This window comes from Tachysurus vachellii, chromosome 4 (assembly GCF_030014155.1).
Source record: "Tachysurus vachellii isolate PV-2020 chromosome 4, HZAU_Pvac_v1, whole genome shotgun sequence".
Taxonomy (NCBI): domain Eukaryota; kingdom Metazoa; phylum Chordata; class Actinopteri; order Siluriformes; family Bagridae; genus Tachysurus; species Tachysurus vachellii.
Genome location: NC_083463.1, coordinates 14,447,162 through 14,472,626, shown reverse-complemented (window position 1 = coordinate 14,472,626; position 25,465 = coordinate 14,447,162). Strand labels below are relative to the sequence as shown.

The following is a 25,465-nucleotide window of genomic DNA, read 5'->3' as shown; positions in this document are numbered from 1 at the left end:
ACTATATAATTTGCAAACAACAAATTAGCCGCAGATCCTTAACTGTGTTTGTCCACCATATACCACAGATGCTTGATCGGACTGAGATCTGTTGTTAAATGAGTTACTGTGATTTCAGATGTTCTTCAGTAGTAAATGTACATAAGAGGATAACACATTTTATTAAATTTTCTTTGTAATTGAGCAGTTTATTACCCAGTCAAGAATGAGACATATTGGTAGACAAAAGAAAGCTTAATAGGACTTGACGATGATGGTTACAGTGGTTAGAATAACAGCAAATATGTCCATCTTAAAAACCAACGTTTTCACTAACATTTTGTCAGATATCATACTTGATCCCATTTTCCATTTATGAGTTATTCCAATTAAACATTTTGATATCAGCTGGCAGTGCTCTATTATAGGTTACTAGTCACTCCAGATGTCTCTAACTTGTTTGAAAGTAGTGTGGTCCCAGATATGGAAGAAATTTGGCACAGCATAGGTAAGATTAAATCTTACATAATCCCTCAAAATGACACATTTTCTCAGTTTAAACATTTGATATGTCATCTATGTTGTATTCTGAATAAAATAATGAAATTTGAAACTTCCACATCATTGCATTTTGTTTTTATTTGCAATTTGTACAGTGTCCCAACTTTTTTGGAATCAGGTTTGTACACACATGCACACATATACCAGTAATATTACCTGGAGTTACACATAAGACAAAATTCAGACAGTCAACAGAAGTAGAATGCAACCAGCAAATTTAGAATTTGTCTTGTCTTGTGGCAGCTTAGGGGCTTGGCACAGTTAAAACTTGAACTTGAACTTGTATCACTAACTCACAATCAGCATTTTGATGCATAGGTTTGCAAGCACAGCATCAACTTTTTGCCAGTTATGTTTTCCCTGATGGTGTGGGACAGCTCACTATGCCAGGATGCATTGGGCCATGACTGGCCCATGACATTGGCCCATGACTGGCATCTGCTGTTGATTCTGCCAACATAGTAAATGTAAGAGCTCCTTGTGAATGGGTATGCACTTCACTCAAACTTCGCTATTAATGAATAGTATAGGGTGCAGCTAAGTGGAAATGTATTGGCTTTGAACGGCTGCAAGAAACAGGGCTGCAATCCTCACCTGACTGTGTGTTTGTGTGTGTGTGTGTGTGTGTGTGTGTGTGTGTGTGTGTGTGTGTGTGTGTGTGTTTCAGCATTACCAGCTTTGAAATTAATCTTCAAAAGCCACTGGCATGCTTCTCTCGTGCATTGCCACGAGACACATCAGCGCTGGACTTTTCCATTAGCTCTTAGGCGACAACGGAGTAGATGATAAACCTTTAGGCTACTTATTATGCCACCCATAGCAAACTCTCTCTCTCTCTCTCTTTCTCTCTTTCTCTGTCTGTCCCACATACACACACTTCAATTTGTTATAAGTGTGATTAAGTAGTATCAACAAGCATCATGACCTCACACAGGAAGAAAGACACCACTTCTCAGCAACCAAAGGTAGGTAAGTTTAAATGTATCACAGTTAAGTGGTTTCTACCGAATCTATAAAATAATTCACTGTTTTTAATTAATGTCTAATACTAATGCAATATTTTAAATCTGCAATGTTAAATTAACCTTTACCATATTGAATGTGCATTCTCATCTGCAGTAGTGAATTTCAAGTACTAACTGTTAATTAACACCTGCCATTATCCACTGAATTCAAATGCTAGTTTCCAAGAAATCTTACATAATTCTGGGTCTGCAGGATCTATTAGTACCTTGTATTATTACAACACGGGATTATGCAGTGGGGGAATTGTTCCTATATGTAAAATTGTTGTTTTATTTTTTTTAAACAACAAACATTTATTTTATAGTTTATTTTGTAACAAACACATCCACCTACACAAAAAGTTGTTGTTTCTTTAGTTAGTTTGTTTTGTATTGCATTTACTGAGATTGTGACACAAATAGCTTTAAACCTTCCTCAGTGTGTAGTCATCTCATATCACACTTCATTTTTTTTTTAAAAACGTGTGCAAGACAACACAATATACTTAACAAAACATTTCCTTGATTACTTCAAGGTTGCAGAACACCATGAGAGCAAACAGCAATAGCAATTTTCTCAAACAACATCTCAACATCTGGATTTAAAAGACTGGACTAATATATGGTATTTTTAACCTTCTGATTCACAGATTTACTAGGTAATCTGACAAGCCATGTGTTACTTGTAGGTGAAAAGAGGTGGATAATGAAATGTTTTGAGATATTGGGCATGCTTTTTAATTCCATTTTTTGTCCATTTCAAATCAAAAAGCAGCCATCAATATTCACTCACTAAAGATTTTATTAGGAACACTATACTAATATTGGGTTGGGCCTTCCTTTATTCACAAAATAGCCTGAATTTTTATAGCACAGATTTCACAAGACATTGGAAACATTCCTTTGTGATTTTTCCTTTGGTTTATGTTGACATTCAGATACTTACATGTAACTTAGTTGACTGCAGATATTTAATTTAGATTTGCAGCATTGGGCAGATGTCCTTATCCAGGACAACTTACATTAATCTCATTTTTTATACAGCCAGGCAATTGAGGGTTGAGGGCCCAGTGATGGCAGCTGGCAATCTTCCCATAAGTAGTCCAACGTCTTAATCACTAAGCTATTCCATCCACCCTTGCACCCATTTCAGGTGCACTTTTATAGTGTGAATCTCTCATTGTACCCAAGGTGTTCTACTGGGTTCTGAAGAATACTGAACTCATTGTCATGTTCATGAAACCAGTTTCGGATAACGTTTGCTTTGTGACATAATGCATGATCGTGCTGGAGGTAGCGTTTAGGAGATGGGTAAACTGTGGCCATGAATTCATGCCATTGGTGCCAAATTCTGAAAAAATCATCTGTGTAACTCAGCAGAAATTGAGATTTATTGCACATTTTGTTTGTGCTTTTCAAAGCAATGTGGTTCTTTTACAGTTAGTGCTGTTTTCTTGCAGGGCACCGCTCACACTTTGGTCTTAATGGTAATTTCTACTGCAGTTGGTGGAACGTTACAATACGGATACAACCTCGCCATTATGAATGCCCCTACTGTTGTAAGTAAACATGAGAGAGCATGCGTATCTACCTCTGTTTACATATGATTGTCTTGCTGTATTGTTCACTAGGTCTTTATTTGTACATGAGTGTCATTACCTCTGTTTTCACATACTGTATCTTACATTATTACTATGTATTCTGTGTCCCTGCAGTATATTCAGAACTTTGTAAATGAGACAGTTCAAAACCGCTGGGGAATACAATTAGAGGTGTATCAGGTCACATTGATCTGGACTCTCATAGTGTCAGTTCTCTCATTGGGTGGTCTTACAGGGGCTCTGTTGGCTGGGCCCATGTCCATCCATTTTGGAAGGTATGATTTTTTAAGATTCATTAGTCTATATGCAGAAGACATGCACAGTTGTATGGCATTTACTGTGATCAAACTTTAAAAATACAATGTTGATACTGAAGTGGACTCAAGTTTTATGGATTGCGTTGTGCACAAGACCCAATTTTTGATCCATGTTCACTGAGGGCCCCCTAGTGGGCCTGGTTGGTAATGTATTTCAATTGTTGATGCACTATATGGCCAAAATATGTGTATATGTGGACACCTGTCCATCACACCCATATGAGTGTGCTTGTTGTTGTTGATCATTTCATCCCAAAAGCAATGGGCTGGTTGTACTGTTTGCATTTTGTATTTTTGTACTACTTGTAATTGCACTGTTCGTATTGCCTACACTGTTAAATGTTATGTGTTGCCCACTCTTCTGTAAAGGCTTTCCAGTAGATTTTAGAAGGTGGCTGTGTAGATTTGTGCCATTTCACCCACAAGAGTATTATACAAGAGCATTTGGAGTCATTTCAAATGTGTTCAGTAGGGTAGAGGCAAGGGCTTTGTGCAGGCAAATCAACAACACTGGAAAACAATTTCTTTATAGACCTAAGTTTGTGCACAGGGGCACTGACTTGCTGGGACAGGTTTGGGGCTCTTGGTTCCAGCCATGGAAAATTGTAATGATAGAACTTAAAAAGATATTCTTTACACTTTTGTTTTTCCTACAGTTTGAGGAAGGCCCAAATACCAGTTTGATAATCAGCATCCAAATACACTTGGCCAATATAGTGTACTTTTGATACCTAACTTGCTAAGAAATTAGCACCACTGTTGTTAATTACATATATAATAAGACATTTAACACTGTGATTTATGCATTTTTATTATTGTATTGTCCTCAAGGAAGAAAACAATGCTGCTGAACAACATTTTTCTAATGTCCAGCGCACTGCTGGCTGTGACAAGCCGTAAAGCTCAGTCTTTTGAGATGATCATCATCTCCAGATATCTGGTTGGCATCAACGTGGGTGTGTAGGCAACTGTAGCTTAGTTTAAGCTGTATACATACTTTCTGGGTTTAATGCCTGGATTTATCATGTTGTCATTTTGCTTAGATGTAAACTATAGAACATCTACTCTGGTTGTAGGGGTCAGTATGAATGTGCAGCCAATGTATTTTGGTGAAAGTGCACCAAAACACTTACGTGGTGCTGTGGCCCTGTCCTCTTCTGTCTTCACTGCTTTTGGGTTGGTGCTAGGACAAGTCGTAAGTTTGAGGTGAGTCCAGAAAAACGTTAATCTTTCTTTATTGTAGTTATGTAGAGTTATGGTAAGCCTGTGACATTTTAAATACTTAGATACTAGATTATGATGCCAAAAACTAAATGCTCTGTATCAAGTATTTCAGACCGTAAAAGCTGATACACAGATTTATCTCATAACTCATTTTAATATAAGGCAGGTTTATTTCACATTAATGTGTTTGTGTGTGCACAGGGAGTTGTTGGGTTGTGAATCATGTTGGCAGTATTTGCTAGCCAGTAATGCTGTGCCAGGTTTCATTCAGCTCCTCACATTGCCCTGGTTCCCAGAAAGCCCTCGGTACCTTCTCATTGATCGTGGAGACAAGGATGCCTGCTTAAAGGGTAACACATGAAGATGTAATGTGGGCTATGGGCAGTTTGATTTCTATAAGCTGGAACCGATGAGTTTCTAAAGGCCATAGTGCAGAATAATAAACTGATGAAAATTAGGACCCCATTGCATGCACTCTATGTGTAGAGTATTTGTTACATGAAGCATAAAAGTATTTTTTGTACAACTCTAGGGATGCACCAGACTCATGCAAATGCTAAAAAAAATATTGTACTGTCAAAGATTCAGTTTTCAACCATTTTCCCCTTGGAGCTGTACATGTATGAGTTTACAGCTTCAAATCAACATGGAAACATTTTTGCCTGTTCATAAAAAGCTTTTTCAAATGTAAGCGATGTGTCTCTTCCTTTGCTGTGTATGTTTGGCAGCACTACATCGGTTGCGAGGCTGCAAGGTGCAGAAAGAGGAGTTGGATGAAATGCTGCAAGAGCAGGCTGAATCTGAAGGCAGGCGAGCTCAGCGGCCCTGGGAGCTTTTCAGTGATCGTACTGTTCGCTGGCAACTCATTTCAGTTGCAGTCATAAGCAGTGCCATGCAGTTGTGTGGTAATGATTCAGTGAGTGAGGCTGTCCTTCAGACAAATTCTGACTCATTCATTCATCTTCACTGATTGCTTTAGCCTGGTCAAGGTTATAGTATAACCAGATTCTGTCAAGGGAACTTTGGTCATGAGACAGGAATATACACTAGATATAATGACAAGCCTTCACACAAGTTTATCATCTCACTTGCAATTGAACTGTAATGTACATTTGTGTGACACCTGGAACTAAATGTCTTACAGACATGGCATTATCTGAAATATGTCCAATTTATTGTCAGTGAGTGGTAAGGGTAGAGATCAATATCTGAAAATGAACTTAACACAGGCCACAACAAAACAACAATTTACTCACTGAGCAGCGCTGAGAGAATAAGTGTCCAAATTCCCTTGCACCTTTAGTCTATTTGTCTCTATCATTTTTTCCATGAAGCTACGTATATGTTTAATAAAATCATTCTTGAATAATCATTCTTTCATTACACAGATTTACTTCTATGCTTCTTACATATTTCAAGAGGCAGGAATATCAGCTGAACACACCCAGTATGCGACCATTGGCACTGGCACATGTGAATTCACTGCCTGTATTCTGTGTGTAAGTGGTCAAAAGAAGCTAATCAACTCATATTATCGAAATGTCATCTGGCATTTGTACTTTAAATTAATAAATAAAATTACATTTAATGTGTCAGTTAAGATCAGTTAATAGAACAATTATAGGAAAAAAAGTTCACAGTGGGAATTCTCTGCCATGTGTGTGTTAATGTTCAGAACCTGTTGATAGAACGGATGGGCAGAAGGCTGCTTTTAATGGGAGGTTATGTGCTCATGACTGGCTGGGCTATAGTATTCACCGTGGCTCTTTCATTTCAGGTATGCCTATTTTAGAATGAATAAATACCTCATATGAATAACTAGAGCTCCCCTGTATCTGTACACACATATACACGCACACACACACACACACACACACACACACACACACACACACACACACACACACTCACTCACACACACATTATCCAGAGATTTTGATCACTTCCATGTTGATTTGAATTAATTTATTTGTGACTTGAGGCTCAACCCGGACTAGAAATAACGTTAACAATTATAACACTATGTAGTTATAATTACACAGCTATGTAGTTACAAGTAGCTGACACAAAGAAATCAGTATACATATTAGATACAATTTCATGAAGTCAGTTCATGTTTAACAGAGTGAGATTCCAGTAAACTGGAATCAGCATTTTTATGCCATTGTCTTCTAGCATGTATTACCCTGGATGCCTTACCTGAGCATGGTCTGTGTGTTCACCTATATCCTCAGTTTTGGGATTGGACCAGGTGAGTAAAACTGCACCACCTCTCTATTAACTGTGAACCGGTCTGGGAAAATCCACTGGATGTCACTGTGGTGGAATTACAGCAAAGTGACAAAAATCTTTTGAAGATGTCTCAACACTTTTTAACTAAGTGTAATTTCAGTCTTTGATCCAGTTATTGGATAGTTTGTTGGATTGGTAGTTTTCTGAACAATATATAGAAGAAAATGTAAAAATTTCACAATGTAGATTGTTTGCCAATTATGGGAGCCAATATTTAATACACTAAAACTGCTAAAAAGCAGATTTCAATCACAAACAATTAAAATTATATATTTTGTCACTGCTGTTGTCTATCCATTTGTAAAAGGTTTCAACATTTCAGTGTATTTATAATACTTTTCTCCACAGCGGGGGTGACTGGAATTCTCCCTACTGAGATTTTTAACCAGGCAGCTCGCCCTGCTGCCTACATGATTGCGGGTTCTCTGATGTGGCTTAATCTCTTTATTATTGGAACATTATTTCCATTCATTGTGGTAAGTGCATTAGGTCACAAATACACAAATGAACATGTAGTAGTATAGGGTTTAAATGAGTGGCCCATGCGATAGTTATCCTGAATTTTCCACTAGAAAAAAAAACAAGAAGTCTTATTTCAAATTGTCTTATTTCAGAAGTAGTAGGAAATGATGTGAAAGTGGCAAGCACCTGTCATACTACTTCTAGACAAACAAGCTGTGTGTAAAGGTTTACGTACTATATTTAATAGTATTTTTGAGTATTTCTACCCAAAGTCTTTAATGCTAGCTGTATTGTGTAACTATATGTAATCAGTTGTAGATGTAATATAATGAATGATGTAAACCTAATGGATTTCTTTCCCTATGTGTGTTTTCTGACAGAAAGGACTGGGTCACTTCTGCTTTATACCATTTGGTGTTGTCTGTCTTTTTACTGCTCTCTATATTGGATTGGTTCTGCCTGAAACTAAAGGAAAAACACTACCTATGATCACAAGTGAATTCCATAGGCTTAACTTCCACAAAAAAGAGAAGACAAGTCTAAAGTGCAAAGACTTTCATTACCAAGTAGGCAAAGTCCACCACTCAACTGCCCTCTAAGCTACTTATTTATGTAAATTTAGGAATGCTGGAGCTCTCTGTTGATTGAGGCTTTATCCAAATATAACCACATAGACATTTTATTGTGAGAACATTTTATTCACAAATTTAATTTCTTTTTGTTGTAAAGGTATACAAATATACAGATATGGTATAAATATAATACCTAACCCTATTCTTCTTTTATAGTAATTATACCAATTAGCACTTTTTAAAATCTTTTTAAAAGATTTATTAATTATTTTTTTAAATTAATACTTTCATAGTATTTTTTTTAGCTCTGGATAAAAAACAAATAAGGTCTCAACATGTACAAACAAGATACTGCTGGAACAATTAAGTCATAATAAAACCCTGATAAAAAGCTATCTGTCTATTATGTACTGAGTAGAATTTGAATTTTACTGCTTTACAAATTTCAGTTTGAGATTAGTTATTTTATTAGATGAATGTACAAACATTCTATATATACTTATTATAACAAGAATACTTGTAAACCTTGTGCAAAAAAAAACCTAAAAAACTCATTTGAGTGGCATTTTTGAGTGGCTGAAACACCTTGTTGATAAGAGAGCTCAGAGTAGAATGACCAGACTGGTTTACATTTACATTTTCAGCATTTGGCAGACACCCTTATCCAGAGCGACGTACATAAGTGCTTAAATCTCTAACATTGGATACATTAATGCTGGCTCACTAGGTTACATACTTAGGTTTGAGCTTACAGGAAGTCTATAGTAAATTAAATAAACCTTTTTTACACTTTGGTGAGTAGATATGTATCTCAGCATATAAAACAACATCATTAGCTGGATGCGCTGCCACAACAAGAGATAAGAAAAACATTTCTACTTGCCACATTTGTAAAGAGTGCTTATTTGAGTTACTATATCCTTCCTGGAAATTCAAACCAATCCTCTCTTATCAACAAGGTGTTTACACCTACAGAATAGACCTTCATGCATTCAATGCCTTGTTCCATGGCATAATCAAAGGGAGATTACAGTTGTTATTCATTCCGATGTTTGATGAAGCTCTTGAATTCTATCTACATGATTTTTGCATTATGCTGCTGCCCCGATTGGCTGATTAAACAACTGCATGAATGTGCAGGTATACGGGTGTTCCTAATTAAGTGGACAGTTAGCTTGGTGCTATAATGTGGATAGCATTCCTGCCTCTTTTTGTTGAAGAAACTAGACTTTTGTAGTCAGTATAACCAATTGGCATGGGTCTTGCACCGTTGTGGGTGAATTTCTGTATTTAGCAGTGGCTGAAAATGATATTCTGTGGAGTGTTCAGTTGCCAAAGATGTGATGTTATCAGGCTCCAATAATTGCATAGGTTACAGCACATTTTCAGATACATACCAACTTGCCCCATTTCTTGAAATCATGGCCAGAGACCGACTGAGGGTACCAGCATTGCCCATGATCTATCTCACCTAAATCCTCCCAACTGCTGTTAATATTTTTAAAAACCAACTTCACAAAATAGTGTTCTGGCAAACTAGTGCCATGTCTGTTATCTTTGTACAAGCTGCTGCTCATTCGGTCCCTTCTGCATTCACACAATATAATTTATTTATGTTTCAGCAGTCATTTTCACACTTTGCAGTAAATTCAGTCAGATCAAGGTAATGACTAAACATCCAAAAATCAGAACTGACATTTAACTGTTTTGGAAGATAGTTAGTTGCTCTTAATGAAGCAGATTATACATCTTTCTCTCTCGTTGTATTACTAGTTTTACATTCATTCCAGGCTAATCGTATCTTTTGTGACGACACTGAAGTTTAGATATCAATCTTGTGTGCCCTGGAGACAGTAGCTCCTTGATAGCGTCAGCCTTGGCTCCTTTTACAATCATTGTGTTCTAAAACATGAAGGAACAACATGATTAAAAGGAAATGACTGGTTTCATAAATATTTGTATGAAAAAAAAATTCTATGCTCTGTACAAAGTTCTGGAAGTAATTTGGAGCTATGTTGAAAAATATATCTGAATGAATGTAAGAGTTGAACCATTCCCAGTATAAGTGGCAGTTTGAGGTATATGTTAAAGTTTTGAAATAATTTTTTGGCTTACAACTAGTTTACAACTAGATTTACGGTCAGTTTTATGCTGTTCTAAAAAAAAAAAAAAAAATCACACAAAATTCTGATTTGAGTACTGCATTGTCAGATGGATGGATGGATGGATGGATGGATGGATGTGCCTCCCAAGCATTCTGTTTAGCTCCTTTTACAGACAGTAATATAAATTGCATTATGAGATCATGGGGGGAAAAAAGATCACAAAGCATCGTCCCAAATACAATTTTATTTTATACTCATCTCTGTAGCAAATAAACAGAGACACAAAACAGTGTACAAAAACAAAAACATCAATAGAAAAGTATGCCTATATCCAAAAATCAATTCAATTCTTGACTGCAATTGCAAAGAAACATTTTTTTTTTTGTCAGAGAACAAAGATAGAATAACAAACATACATACAAATGTACATTTTCTTTCTATGTGCATGTCCTTATACAAAAGTGTCACTGCAAATCACTTTATGTACATGGTTATTCTTAAGATGGTTCTTTTAATGACAGATTTTCCTACCCATTCACAATCAGTATTGGGAAGGCACTTTGCAACATACGGTTATATGAAATCATAAGCAGAGTACAAATAAAACATTTAAAAAAAAAAAAAAAAAAAAAAAACATTTCCAGTGATATAATGTGCCACTAAACATAAGAGATGGCATTTCAGTATTTTAATCACAGAACCGTCCCAAACAGCCATGTCAATCTTTTACATAAATAATGGTTAAATGCAGAGATTAGAGTGCAGGGGTGAACTCTAACAGTGAGGTGCAAGTGAGCTTGACAATAACAATCAGGTGGATTTGAAGGGTCAGTTAGAAGATTAAAATAATTTTAAAGAAAGGAATCCTGGGTAGTTGCATACTTTCTCCATTTACACTTGATGACCCAAAATGATGCATTTTAAATATAAATTAGAAATTAATGACAGATGTGTATAAAAACAGAGATAATACACAGTTCCAAGCTAACATGGGCTGAAGTCGGAAATAACGGCTTGCAAAACAATAAATAACTGAAAAATATAAATTGCTAAATCATACTTCGCATGAACTTTGAAAACTTCACTCCAACATGTAAATGTCAGTGCTCTCATAAATCCCCACCACCACCACCTCAAGATATTAAAAATTCTTCAAAGTATTGTACTTTGACCATGGTCCAATAGTGTAAATGGTATTTTGTTGGGCTCTGCATAAAGCATTTAAGGTTTCCCCATAGAATTTTTTTTTTTTTTTTTTTTTTTAATTGAGGGGAAAGCACAAAAAGCAGGCCTTTCACAGGCATAACACTTTTTCCTCATTATAATCACTGCCAGTTATATTTGTTCAGAGTACTTATATTGTTGGTCTATAGGATCAAAAATCAATTTAAAGAAAAAACGAAGAAAAAAATAGGAATTTTGACACACTGGTGGCTTATTCACACCACAAAAAAGGTTTATATGATCACACCACTAAAGCATAATAAGAGTGTGAATTTACTTCAACCAACTGAATACAACCTCAAAACATATGCCTATTGAAGCTTCTGTTCAACCATAATGGCCAAGAGAAGTTATATACATATAGCCCCATTACACAGAATAAACAACTTAATATTGGCTATATATAAGTTTTTATATATACATATTTCTTACATATGTGAACATTATATACACATCATGAATAGGAATTCTTAAGTTAAGCAGGAATGTTTGGACCCTCTAGAAAAAAGTCCTGATATATTAAAAAACCTTAAAAAGCCCTCTGATTACATTACATTCTCTTATAAGAGACCATGATGCACACGCGCGCGCACACACACACACACACACACACTCTCTCTCTCTCTTCCTGGCCTCCTCAAAAACACACAATTCAAAGACAAAATAGCACAGCACAGATCTAAAGTTTACCAAAGGAGATGGGACACCAAAATCAATAAGTTAATAAAATATACTCTTCATCTCTTGTAATATCTTACAGCCATACCTGAAATTGGTCCCTGTTAAAGATTCAAAACTCATATGCGGTTTTGCATGACACCGTACAATCCACCTTGCAAATGTTCATGATTCAAAAGGAAATAAAAAGAAAATAATGTTGGGAACAAGATTTAAATTAGTCATCATTATATAACTTAAAGCAAATTCAAAGCTTGGGGCTTCCCGTGATGTTTTGTTTACGTGTATCCACACAAAATAATGTCATTCAGTTCAGCGGGTTTTATAGGCTCTGGGTGATGATTTACTAATCCATACTCTGAAAATATTCATTGCTGAATGATTGACTGCTTCATGTCAGCAAGAATGGAAAATAAACTAGCAAACTTGCATGTCTTATGATTAAACCAACTGACAGGTGGACAGTAATCAACACATAAGACAATAGTTTACAATGGCATTGATGATAATAATGTAGAACTGCAGTTCCACTCAAAGCTGTGGACATGAATTTTTAAAAGCAAATTTATCCCCTTTTCCAAGTGTTCACTTGTCCCCTAAGCCTACAGCATTGCTCCCTACCTCAGTGTCCACAAGTGATGAGGCAAAAGCTGACTGGACAATCTGGAAACCAAATGACTCAAGCAGCGACATATTCTGCTGTGGGGAGAACGGAGAACCCAGATCTCCGAGACTGGATACTGTACCGCTGGGCTTCTTGTGCACCCGGTGCTGGTGCTTGTTGAGGTAGGATTTAGTGCGGAAAGTCTGGCCACATTGGTCACAAGCAAACTTCTTCTCCATATCTGTCTTCTGTTTGGAGCCGCAAGGTGTGGTTGCTGTGCCATCGGTATCACCGTTGAAGATCAACGAGGTCACCTCAAGCTCCTTGTCTTCAGCCTTCTGCTCCAATTTGAGCTCTGTTCCATTAGAAAGGTCCCCAAATGCAGCATCTGAACCTTCAGAATCCTGATGGGGGCATTTCCCAGCATTTTCCTGCCCGTCTGTGGGGAAACAGAGTGAGATGTAGGAAGTGAGGCCATGAGATAAACGTGAAGGATGAGGACAGGGAAAGAGCGAAAGCATCTCACATTAAGTAAAACGTGTAGATGAAATACTCACAGACACTAAAACTTTTACTAAGTGCAGAATATGTGAACATAAACAATTTAATAAAACGGTTGCATGTCAAAAAATGAGTAATAGTAAATGGTAATAGTATCCCTATCTGCATTTCTACATCTCGCCTTCTTAAATATGTGCCAGTGCCAATTTGCCTTTGATCAGGCTTGAATGATTTTTGACCTAAACACAGTGGGGTCTAGAGAATGACCAGATATATGCACACACACACACACACACACACACACACACACATAAATGTATATACACATATACATACTCAACTCTTCTTATTGAGGAACGTTTCGTTCTTCAGTAAGTGTCATTTCCTTCTTTGGTTGTTCTAGTGTAGTGCGTAGACAGTACTTTATTGTGTGTTGGTGCAATGGCATTATTTTTAATTTTATAAACAAAACAGTAATTGAAAATGTTGGGTTTCTGCAAACTGTGCAGAGTGAAGGACACTCAGACTACCAATAATGGACGACTCCCATTCCCCCACATGATCTAGGCCGAGAAGCAGCTCCAGTGATGTACTGATGCATCTGCAGCTATGAACACCAGGTCAGGTCCTTCCAAATAAAGACTTTATAATGTTTGTCTTTCTGTCCACACGTCCGTCTGTGCCTCTTTCTGTGTCTGTGCATCAGTCTGTCTGTTTGTATATCTGTATCTCTGTTTGTATGTTTCCATTTCTCTGTCTGTCTGACTCAGTATCCGTCAAACCTCTTTCTCCCTGTGTCCATGTGCCCGTCTGTCTCTCTCGACGTGTGGGCATCTTCTTTCTCTCTCCGCTTGTCTTTCTAGATCACTGTGTGTCCATCTGTTTGCCTGTCTGTGTCCATGTCTGTCTGGTTGTGTTTTTGAGAACACCAGTTTCAACTTCTTTTGAAAAGTGCAAAGAAACTGTTATTTACCACGCTGTGAGGTGTCACAGTTCTCATTGTGTGTTGTGTGAACAGTATTAGGCTCATCCAACACCCTTCTCCGACTGGCCCATACTGACCTGCGAGAGGTGCATGCAGTGGGAGGCCTGGTACTCCGCCACAGTGCCGCTCCCACAGCTCAGGTTGTACACCGAGGGCAGGATGGCCCGGTTGAGCGAGAATTGCAGGCCCTGAAAACCCCCGAAAACACCCCTCTGCCTCAGGAAAGGGCATCAGAATCCGGCGACTGGTGCAAAGGTCTATACCATCAAAGACCATCCCAATGAGGGAGAGCAGAAGGACATGAGAAGTAAAAACAAAGGAAAGACAGAGATCCCAGGGTGGACACTTACTGTCAACACAGTCAGACTGACATCAATTTCACATGGGTTCATGTACAGACTGATTAGATTGATGCACCATCTGGGTAACTCTACTGAATGAATCTTTTTCCATCATTACTTGCCAAACCTGCAGACTTCTTGTTGGAGTTCAGCTATAAATAATCATTCCAGTAATCATTCAATTTACATCTTTATTTCTTTTTTAGGAAACTATATTGGTTCTATGAATTAATTCCTGAAACAAACTGCTGTCACAAAAATCATCTTTAATTTGCATTAGCTAAATCAAACTTGTACAGTGGTCAAAATACATGTTTATGACTTGGAGGGTTTTTTTTATTATTATAAAGAAGTGAGTCCATTTAAACTGCACTTCATTCAAATGTATGCAGTATTTTAAAGTATACTTTTGTTACTTTGGTGAGTATGCTAGTCCAATCTACCTAGTAAGATCTGCCTATTCAAGTCCAACAATACTGCAAAAAAAAACTTCAACCACTACAGCTGATGCTACTAAAAAGAGTTCTACAGAATCCTTCTCCAACAAAGAAGTGGTGGCATGCATTCATAGATCAGAGAGGACAGGCTACAATCATCCACAGTGGTTTCTACTACATGTCTGCCTGTGTGTGTCTGAACATGTTTTAATTTAACGACTTATCAAACTGATTATATTGGACAACTGACCATGATGCCCATATGTGTGTCATTCCCATTACAGACCTAGTTCCCCTTAGCTGTTATAACTCCCACGCTTCGTGTTAGGAACTAGATTTTGGAGTGTAGCTATTCAGTTTTGCAAGAGAATTAATCTGGTCTGGCACTGATGTTGGGTGAGGAGACTTGGGGTGAACTCAGTGTTCCAGTTCATACCTAAGGTTTTGTGTGGGATTGAGGTCGGAGCTCTGTATGTTCTGCAAGACTCCATCCTTAGCACAGCATGTGTTCATGGAGCTTACTTTGTGCACAGTGGCATTATCATGCCAGAACAGGTGTGAGAACCTTAGGTATTGTAAAGGGAAAAGTAATGCAATAGCCTACAATGATTGTGAACTTCTAACCTTGTGGGGAGAGTTTATAGAAGACCCACATATGTAAGTGTAATAGTCAGGTGTCCACATACCTTTGGCCATACAGTTTACATTCACAAAATGGAGAGAGAAAAACTATTTTTAATTCAGGCGGCTATGACTTTTTGCCTCGTTTTTATTCTCTATATATTCGTCCTGTGTTTTGAGTAGACGAGTGGATTTTTTTTTTTCTTTTATTTTTGTTATGGAATAAAGTTTGGTGACTTATTCATCAACAAAATAAACACTAAAATTAAACTACCACCACTGCACATTGGACAACATATTAAACATCCAAATTGGAAATTTATTTTAGTAATTAAGACACAAAGTGCATCGCTGATGAAAACACTAAGGCATTTTAAGCATACTTTCAACACACCCCAACAACAGGCTGCTAGTTTCCATGGCAATAATTACTTGAAAAAAGGTCCATTGATTTCCAAATATTTTGCACATATTGAACTACAACATGCACACTGATTGCCAAGAAATGCTCGCTTAGCCAGAATGTGGTGGAAATACCTCCGTGAAGTTGGCACCCCATAAAAAGAATCACCAAAACTATGCCATTCGTTTGTGCTACGTTTGTGCTGATTTGTGCCGCAAAAACGAACGTTTGTGCTGGTTTGGTGTTTGAGATACTAAACATTATTTTTTTGACCGTGTGACGTCACTTTCCACCCCATATCGCCCAAATCGCTCAAAACCGTCTTAGTTCGTTCGTGCTCGATTTGTGCCCATTTGTGCCGTTAAAACAAACTCTGTATCGGTTTTCCTTCCTGAGATATAACTAAAATATTTTCGGGAACTGTGACGTCACTCTCCACCCCAGTTCGTCTAAATCACACAAAACTGGTGTCATTCGTTTGTGTTCGGTGCCGGTAAGTATTTTTCCCATTATATTTAAGAAGGGCTCGGAGATACCAGGTTAGTTTTAACGGCACAAACCGGCACAAATCGAGCACAAACGAACGCCACCGGTTTGGAGAGATTTGGACGGCACGGGGTGGAGAGTGACGTCACAGCTCCAAATAGTTTTTGTTATTTCTAAGAAGGGGAAATATACTTGACGTTCATTTCAACGGCACAAACCGGCACCGAACACAAACGAATGACACCAGTTTTGTGTGATTTAGACGAACTGGGGTGGAGAGTGACGTCACAGTTCCCGAAAATATTTTAGTTATATCTCAGGAAGGAAAACCGATACAGTGTTTGTTTTAACGGCACAAATCGAGCACAAACGAACTAAGCCGGTTTTGAGCGATTTGGGCGATGTGGGGTGGAAAGTGACGTCACACGGTCAAAAAAATAATGTTTAATATCTCAAACACCAAACCAGCACAAACGTTCGTTTTTGCAGTACAAATCAGCACAAACGTAGCACAAACGAATGGCATAGTTTTAGTGATTATTTCTTTTTATGGGGTGCCAACTTCACAGAGGTGGTGGAAATTACAAAAAGCAACAGGTTTGATTACTTTGCCATGCTAACATACAGTCTTCCATACTAATCAAAGATGGTAGGGCTGCAAGTGAGATCTTTTTTTTTATGCTTCTGCCAATCGAACACAGAACACTGCAGCCTTACTTGAATGTGCACTTGATACAGCACAAGCAAATTGCGGCAGTACATGAAGATACATGCAGTAGCTAGAATCAGCTGATCAGCCAGATTTTATCAACAGTTTATCACAGGTTTCCCGTATGCTCCAGCCAGACTTCCAATGTAAATGGAAGACTGACTAGAATCATCTGAACTGATGGACGAAATGATCCAATTGATAAGGAAAAAGATTGTATTCAATGTGATGGATTATGAATCAGGCATGAAGGAATACACACATCTCATATTACTGCTTTTAATATTAGTTTTTTCCCCCCCCTCCTCTAACAACTTCAATTAATCACAATTTCTCAGATCCACCAAAGCTTTAAATATCAGCACCGCCATAAATCCTGATTCAGGTTGAACAGCACCACGTGAGCTTCTCTTTATAAAAACATTTCCATCATTCTACTGAAAGAAAAAAGCAGGTTATTATACCCCTAACTTTCAGAAACTCAAATATAAGAATAGAACTTGTCTTTCCTTAATAAACTCTACTCATAATTTGAGAGAGAAGAATGATGGAAATAAGCTGGAGTGATAAACTAGCGCAACAGTATGGGCCAAGTGAGTGAATGCGAGTGAGTAAGTGAGTGAGCGAGCGAGCGGGCGGGGGGGTGTTTTTACACAAGCAGATGCAGTATTTAGAAGCAGGGTGAAAAGAGTGAGCAAGCAAGTGGCATGGACACAGAGGCGTGCTTGCCTTCCACTGCGCATTGGCGTCCTAAGTGGTAGGGAGCGCCGTTGTGCATCTGCGGCCCGTTGTCACGCGGCTCTAGGAACTGGTGAGCTGCGGAGGAAGGGAGCATGGACGAGCCGTGGTGTGTTTTTACATGTACCTTTAGGTAGGATGCAGTGGAAAAACCTGAGACCGACAAGAGGAGCAAAAAGCAAAACAGAAGGTACAGAAGGGAGAAATAGAACTAACAGAGACTTGTTGAACAATAAGATGAGATATCTCCTGATTACGCATTATAAAAAAGGCATTGAACCCATATCAAAAGACTTAACAGCTTGTCTACAGTGGTATCTAATGAACTAGCAATCCATATAGCAGGAGTTGGCAATTAAGTCCGAGCACAGGCCAGGCGCCCGTCTAAATTAGCTCCCTAGTACAGTAGACAGGGCACTAATCAGGGAGTCTGCCATTTTAAGGGATGTACAACTAAAATTAGGGTGCACTGATACTCACTATGTTGCCTTACTGAAAATGACGTCACATTTTCTATTGAATTTCAGTGGGAAAAATATGGCAGATGGAATCTCAACCAACTTTGTCTCCAAATGTAACTAAGAAGAGTAGTAGCTCTCAAATAATGACTTACGATAGCATATTTGTTTAGGATTTAATGTTCTGTATAGGACTAGCTACGTACTAGGATATGTATGAGAACAAAGTATTTTTAATAATGTTCTTTAAGCCACATAAAAAAATGTTTCACAAAGATAGCAGCCCTGTTTGATATTGATAACTGCCAGTAATCATGCTGCCAGAAATCAAGTCATTAGTATCCCAATATGTATCCCAATTCTTATTCACAAGCTAGGGAGCTGATTGAGATTCACCCCAGGATTTCTTCAGGGCAGTTCACTGTGGGGGCATGGTGGAGCTGTCTGCTTTTAATAAAGTACACCTGAAAACCCTGGTTAAATAATAGATTGTTAGAAATGCTATTCTGCTACAACAGGCTACTATTAAAGTACTAGAAAAACATTAATAAGCAGGACAGACTGTAGTTACTGTGACTGTTCTTTAAGTAACATTAGCACATAGCTAGCCAACAAAGTAATTTCTACTGAGCTAGTTCACATCAGAGACAGTAGCCAAGCATGTCATAAGACAGTAAAACAATCTGGGAAATCAACATTAAGTGCACTAGTTAACAGCCCAGTACAGGATACAGGTTCTGTAGCTACAGCTAGTGCATTCAACCTCTAATAATTTGCTCGACAGACACAACATTTTTATACCATTTTGCTGCTACGGATTAAAAATACTCTCAAGTGATGAAAGAATACTTCTGGTTGTGACTGGGAACAACGGTGTTGTGTATGTAACACATAAATGTTACATACATCACAGCAGCCAATTTTGTACCACAGCAACAACAGACAGATGGCTACTTAGTTCTGGCAGTGTCCAAATTATTTTTAGTAAAATCTCTATGATGGTTGTCTTGACAGTAATGATGCTTGACAGTAATAGTAGGATGCGAATATAAAACTCAACTCAGCTAGAAACTCAGCTAGAAATACAGTAGTAGCAATGTAACATGTGTAGTTCAGAAAATGTATGTAGTTCAGGCACACATACGGTTTTGAAAAAAAGCAAAACTTTCTTTAAAAAAAAAACTAATTACTTCAAGTCACTTCAAAGAATATATTTACACATGTGACTATATTCTGTACAGGTCACTCTGATAGATGATGTAAGCGAAACATAGTGGTTTTCTTTAAAAGCAGCCCTAGAGGATCTTCATTGTATCTGACATGGAGAACAGCTTCTAACAGAATTGGTGACAGAATTCAGCCAAGATTATATAGAGAGCATCTTGTACAGTGTGACAAGTAATCTTAATAGTCTGTTGTGAATGTACTTGCTAAAACTGGCTTTACTCCTATTTCTTCACTACGAAATTATTTCAGATGCATCTTTTGAATCAGCTTTTTCCACACAAGTTCTGACAAAGGAACAATGTTTATATAAAGATTAAATATTTATTACTACGTTAATAGAAACAAAAATCGAAGAGGAATTCTTTCATTTAAACCATTTCTTTAAGGATAACTTTTAAAGATCTGATTTTTTCCTCTGAAAACAAAGACTATTTAAATAACCTACTTGCTCTAACTAAACACCATTAAAACATTTAAAACTAATAGCAACAGCCCACTGGCATTCAGTAATCTAGAATAACCATTAAAGCATTAAAATGTGATCTTGAATAATACACACGGTTTAATGCACGGTTAAAGAAAATACTAAAAAAAAGGCTCCAAAATTATACCCTCAAAAGTGTATGGATTTATGGATAAGCATGAATATGCAAAGTAGAAACACCCTCATGTGCTCTTACTATCCCAACGACACCCTTCCGTTGCTCTACCTGTTATGGTATGTGATTACCTATATACTACAATATACTGTATTTACAAAAAAAGGCAGGACTCAGATGGACTCAGGGACTCAAGTTTACCATCAAGGCCTTTGTTCACATTCATGGATCTTTTGGCATAACAGAACAGCAGACTTAGATAAAGACATGTACAAAACGATGCTTATTAATGTTAGCTCATAGTTAAATGCTACTAATGCAAGCAAATTAGTTCATGTTTATCACCGGTAAACTCAAAACTTTGAGTCTATTTAAATTGCCATATTCTCAGCATTTTGACATTAGTCAATCTCCACAAATACATCATAAATTCCATAGTTTTTTTGGAATCGGCTATTTCAATAGTCAAGCATAAATATCAAATAGTTATATGTTCACTATTTCTTGGCCGTTCACTAATAAATGTCATGCTAGACCTTGTTTGGTTGAAAGTACTTGAGCCTAATTCACTGATCACTAACTGTAGATCATATAGAACTCACTGATTTTTTTTCCTCCACAAAATTCTGATAAAATGTGCAGGATGTAATAACAGTATTAAAGTATATCTAAAAGTGACATGTAGAAGGTCCCAGAGCGCAGTATGTCTTTGTTAAGGCAATTATACATTTCTGGAATATATTTGGTATTACTCACAAATATTGCCTTACATCAAAACATTTTGTATAGTGAGTTTATATTGGAGGAAGCTAGTCAGTCATCTAGTTCTCTTCTAAACTCATCTAAAGTATTAATCTTTTATTCAACTAATAAACCCTAAGCATTAAAACCCAAAGAAACTAATCAGTATACTCTCTACTCCCAGATAACGTCTTATAATCGATAACCTGTCAAATCACTTTTATATATCATGTTTCCTGGGCTACTGCTACAATTAAAACGTTCTCCACTGTGCATCTGAAGGACTGCATATGTGCTTCCACTGTTTCCAAAATAATTTGCTACTGGCTTTCTGTGTTTTATATCTTTTTGCCCCAAGGTTGAATTTTACACAAAATCTGCACTTGAAAATGATCAGAGATCTGGAATGCAGTTTGTCTCACACAATTTTTATATTTTCCAGGCTGGATAAGGACCATGGGCTGCTGTTTGCTGATGCCTACTATATAGCATATGGAGTCCTAGGCCCCCTAGGACTTTTTTCCCCCTCACAAATTCATAGTTAGCAAACCAACCCCAACCAGATGCTTTTAACATTGGCTTAACCTCTGTCTAAATTGAAAAGATAAGTGTACTTTTAAGAAAAAAGGTCAATGAATTTAATTATCCAGAATATGTAAGCCACATTATAAATTAGTTGTCTATATGAGTATTACCTTTATTGCATATGCTGCAGTAGTTGTGAGGTCCTTCGCTGTGTTTTTTCAGGTGGTCTGTCATATAAGCAGCCCTTAAAAACTTGCCGCACACTTGGCATGGGATTTTATCCTCGTGGCAGGCCAGGTGAGACCTCAACCGGTCTCGTGTTGCAAATGACGCATTACAAATCTGCAGAAATTAGAAGGGAAGCCATACCAATGTCACGGTGAAAGTTTTCTATCTTGGATGATGACTATGAACATTGACAGAAGATTCTGTGGTGTATGTCCATAACACTTGAACAATATTTACAGACTCTGCGACTGGTGCTCTCTCACACTCACCTGACATTTATGAGGTCTCTCTGTAGTGTGCACTTGCTTGATGTGTCCATTAAGGTGGTCTGGCCTGAGAACATACAAACAGATTCACTCACACACCTACACATAGCAACCTGTAAGGTGCAGCTGATAGAGGGGGTGTTTTTCCACAAGGTGTGTGGGCCAAAGTCAGGCTCAGAAAAACTCACCTGGAGAAGCCTTTTCCGCAGTTCTGGCACACGTACGGTTTGCCCACGGCTCCATCGTGAGAGCGCACATGGTAAGACATTCTGTCCTTGCGCTTGAACCGCAGGCCGCACACAGGACACGCGTACGGCTTCTCCCCGGAGTGAGACAACTTGTGTCGATTGAGGTGATACACGTCTCTAAACACCTTCCCGCACAGGTCACAGCCCACATGTCGTCTCGTCCTCTCCCGTTTGCGGCTCCCGTCCGTCTGCACGCAATTCTGAGTCTGTGGAGCCGTTACAGTGGTGTCCACGGACACTAACTCTCCACCTGCGCCCACGGACCCATGCTGGGCCTGCTGGTGGTTTCTCAGCTGCACATCATTTTCGCTCAACATTTTACCACAAATGCCAGCAGAAAAAGGACCTTCATTGTCGTCAGTCGTACCGCTATTGTACACGCCGGGCGCTGGCGGATCTTCTTTCTTGGGCCGTCCTCTGGCACGCTTGGAGGTTGGAGAGGCCTCGCCGTTTACCGGGTTTGTGGTGAAGGCTGAAGTGGACACAGGGAGGCCGACTGGGTGGGAGCTGCTGCTGCTGCTCAGAGGTGGCGGAGCGCTTGTATTGTCATTATCGAGGATGTTCCTGTTAGTAAACACAGCGCCGTTTGGCACGTCAGCGTGCATGGCGTTTGACAGGAAGCTGAGGTCTCCACCGCGGGACGGCGGCACCAGAATCTGCACGTTGGACTGTTTAATCACCTCCTGGCAGATTTCAATGACAGAGCGCATGAGCAGGAACTTGGCGGCCGTCATGAGCTCAGGGAAACACTCCAAGCGCACCACGATCTTCGACGTGTACGCGAAGTCCAGGATGTCTCGGAAAACTTTAGGGCTGATGGTGTGCATCTCGAGCTCTTTGCCCTCGCCCTCGCCTTGACAGCTGAACACCGACTCGAAGTACTCGCTGCACGCCGCCAGCACCGCCTTGTGCGCCGGGAAGCTTTCCTCTCCGACGCGTAGGATCACGTCGCAGAATCTGCCTCCATCTTTTCTCTGGCTGTTGAGGTTGTGTAGCATCTCGGCGCTGTGCTTGCTCACCTGGTACGTATAGGAAGAACTCCACGGCTGTTCGGTTCTCTCCATGCCGCCTTCCATTAACCACAACGACTAGCACATGTGACACAAAGGCTAACGAACATAAACAGAAAGAAAAATAATCCTGTGGGGGGAAAAAAAAAAGAAACAAAACCGCTTTCAACGACAACAACGACCACCTCTCTTCGTTTTAGCATCTAACATGTTAGCAGGGGGAAAAATGGCAGCCCCCCAGCTTCCTGTGAACTTTGACCTTTGTTTTGGATGAAGGGGGTGTCACCCGTGCTTTATTTATTTAAAATATTCACACAAAACGGATTGTTGTCAATGACAACCAAGCTGAACGTGTCTAGATTGCTCTCACGTGTCAGCTGTATTTACTGATCGTAGTTTTCTTGTTCATGAATTCTGTATATTCTTCATCTTCCTGGTTTCCAGCCCCCTCCTCCTCCTCCTCCTCCTCCTCCTCCTTGTTATGAATTCACATCCTTGTTTTCCACTGAACCCCCTCCCCCTTGTATACCCCCTCCCCCAAGTGTAGACGAGTACATTCGCTAGACGAAAAGACGACCGTGAGCAGATCTGCGCTTTGTTCCTGCAGCACGCAGCGCGTTAATATTGTAGAGATAGAAATAAATGCGCAGTGAAAAGGGGGCGGGTACAAAACACAAGCCCCGCCCCCTTTCTGCTCTGTCCACTAACGCTGACACGCGCATTCCATAAACATAGAGGGTCTCTCATTAATAATGTCTGTAAGTGTAGTTATGCATAGAAAAGTTATATATATAACAGAAATAAAAAAAAAAATTAAATCACTTATAATATGCTGTTCAGTTTATCACGACTTGCTTCTTACTGACTAGCTACCAATAAAGAAAAACATGTCTATTTAGTTTCCCTGTATCATGGTTATTTATAGCTAGCAGGTTTATCTAGGGAATTTTGTTAGTTAGCTTTGTTTAAGGATGCTCTTATTGTGCATAAGTGAAGTAAAACGTGCCTAACAATTATTGAGAATTTCTCCAGCTGCTATGCTCCATTCCAGACAAAATGGATAAGAATTTCTTACCTGACATTTTCAATTATAGTAGCTAGAGCTCAGAAAGCTTATGCACACCTGAGTGAACAAAGAATATTGGGAAACTTACTTATTGATAAGAAATCTTAGGTAACTAAGGGCTGGTTTTATTTCACCATTGAAGACAAATATATTTTTTTCAGTTAGCTTGATTGATGATTGCTCTTGGACTTATAGAAAAATGATGCACCGTGTTATAAAGAAATGTGTTGTATCAGTCTAGCATGGTGAGTATTTTAACAACAAAGCACAAACTATTATAAGCAGTCTGGCTTTTAAACAGCAGGTTGTGAGCACATGTGAGATAAGTCCCCATTTGCATGTCTGAGTGGAGTCACAATTCTGACTGGTAAGTTAGAAGTCTCAAATTTTTAGTCATACAGTTTAGTAAACACTCATATTGCCAGCAGCACCGTAAGTACAGTCTTAGTCTCGTTTAATGTCAGAATCTGTATGCACTGTATGTAACAAAATAACACATTTGTAAGCATACAAATATATTTGTATTTTCTAGAAGGATAACACATTTGAAATATAAAAGAACTAACATTTCTGAGTGTTTTACAGTATATTATCTAAAGGTTTTTATACCCAAGTTCTATATATTGATACTGAATTTATTGCTTCTTGGTTATATAAATGACAGTGAATGTTATCTAACCACTAATGTTGGGGCAAATATCCAGGGCTGACAGTTTTTATACATTTTAACATCTACATCCATAGTTTTCTAGCATATAAATTCATTATTTAGATCCTTAATAAAACCAGATCAAGTGTTCTTTATTTTTCAGTTTCACTGGGAAATAGCCGTGTTCCTAAAGAGGACTATGCAGTGTCACTGAACCCCCTGTGCCAGGTCTCTCTTTGAGCCCCAGATTTCCTATATAATGATGACCAGTCTGAGCAGAGTAAAAATGATGACACATGATAATCACAGATATCTGTTCTTGGCTGATATGAATGGAAATCTGTTTGATCATCTGCTGTTGTAGCCCATACACCTTAAGGTCTAAAGTTTTGTGCATGCTAAGATGCTTTTGTCTAGTGAAAAAAAAGAGTGAATGAGTTATATGCTTTCTGGCAGCTCTAACCAATCTGGACATTTTCCTAACAAGGTATTTCCACCCATTTACATTTCTGGCATTTAGCAGACACTCTTATCCAGAGTGACTTACATATTTATGTCAATTTATACAACTGAGAAATTGATAATTGAAGGCCTTGCTCAGGGG

General features: G+C 38.4%; 2 protein-coding genes across 5 annotated transcripts; one reads left to right on the top strand and one right to left on the bottom strand.

The window, feature by feature from the left end:
- Positions 1 to 1,393: 1,393 nt before the first annotated feature.
- On the top strand, positions 1,394 to 8,306 carry slc2a11a (solute carrier family 2 member 11a). 3 transcript variants are annotated; one of them, XM_060867087.1, is made up of 12 exons: positions 1,394 to 1,505; positions 3,005 to 3,103; positions 3,260 to 3,420; positions 4,294 to 4,418; positions 4,539 to 4,668; positions 4,888 to 5,036; positions 5,415 to 5,602; positions 6,075 to 6,185; positions 6,362 to 6,463; positions 6,862 to 6,937; positions 7,327 to 7,454; positions 7,821 to 8,306. In XM_060867087.1, exons 1-12 carry the CDS (start codon positions 1,461 to 1,463, stop codon positions 8,037 to 8,039), a joined length of 1,533 nt encoding a protein of 510 aa, XP_060723070.1. In that variant the 5' UTR covers positions 1,394 to 1,460; the 3' UTR covers positions 8,040 to 8,306. The 3 variants fall into 3 exon arrangements, with proteins under 3 accessions (XP_060723070.1, XP_060723072.1, XP_060723071.1); XM_060867089.1 differs by having other exon boundaries at positions 1,405 to 1,509; XM_060867088.1 differs by lacking the exon at positions 1,394 to 1,505 and adding an exon at positions 2,725 to 2,837.
- Positions 8,307 to 11,734: 3,428 nt separating this feature from the next.
- Positions 11,735 to 23,584, bottom strand: patz1 (POZ/BTB and AT hook containing zinc finger 1). Of its 2 annotated transcripts, XM_060867931.1 has the most exons (6): positions 22,077 to 23,584; positions 21,892 to 21,955; positions 21,565 to 21,736; positions 17,836 to 17,997; positions 14,187 to 14,366; positions 11,735 to 13,062 (listed from the first exon to the last, which is right to left on the bottom strand). In XM_060867931.1, the coding sequence occupies exons 1-6, from the start codon at positions 23,210 to 23,212 to the stop codon at positions 12,605 to 12,607; spliced, it is 2,172 nt and encodes a 723-aa protein (XP_060723914.1). In that variant the 5' UTR covers positions 23,213 to 23,584; the 3' UTR covers positions 11,735 to 12,604. The 2 variants fall into 2 exon arrangements, with proteins under 2 accessions (XP_060723914.1, XP_060723915.1); XM_060867932.1 differs by lacking the exons at positions 14,187 to 14,366; positions 17,836 to 17,997.
- Positions 23,585 to 25,465: the final 1,881 nt, after the last annotated feature.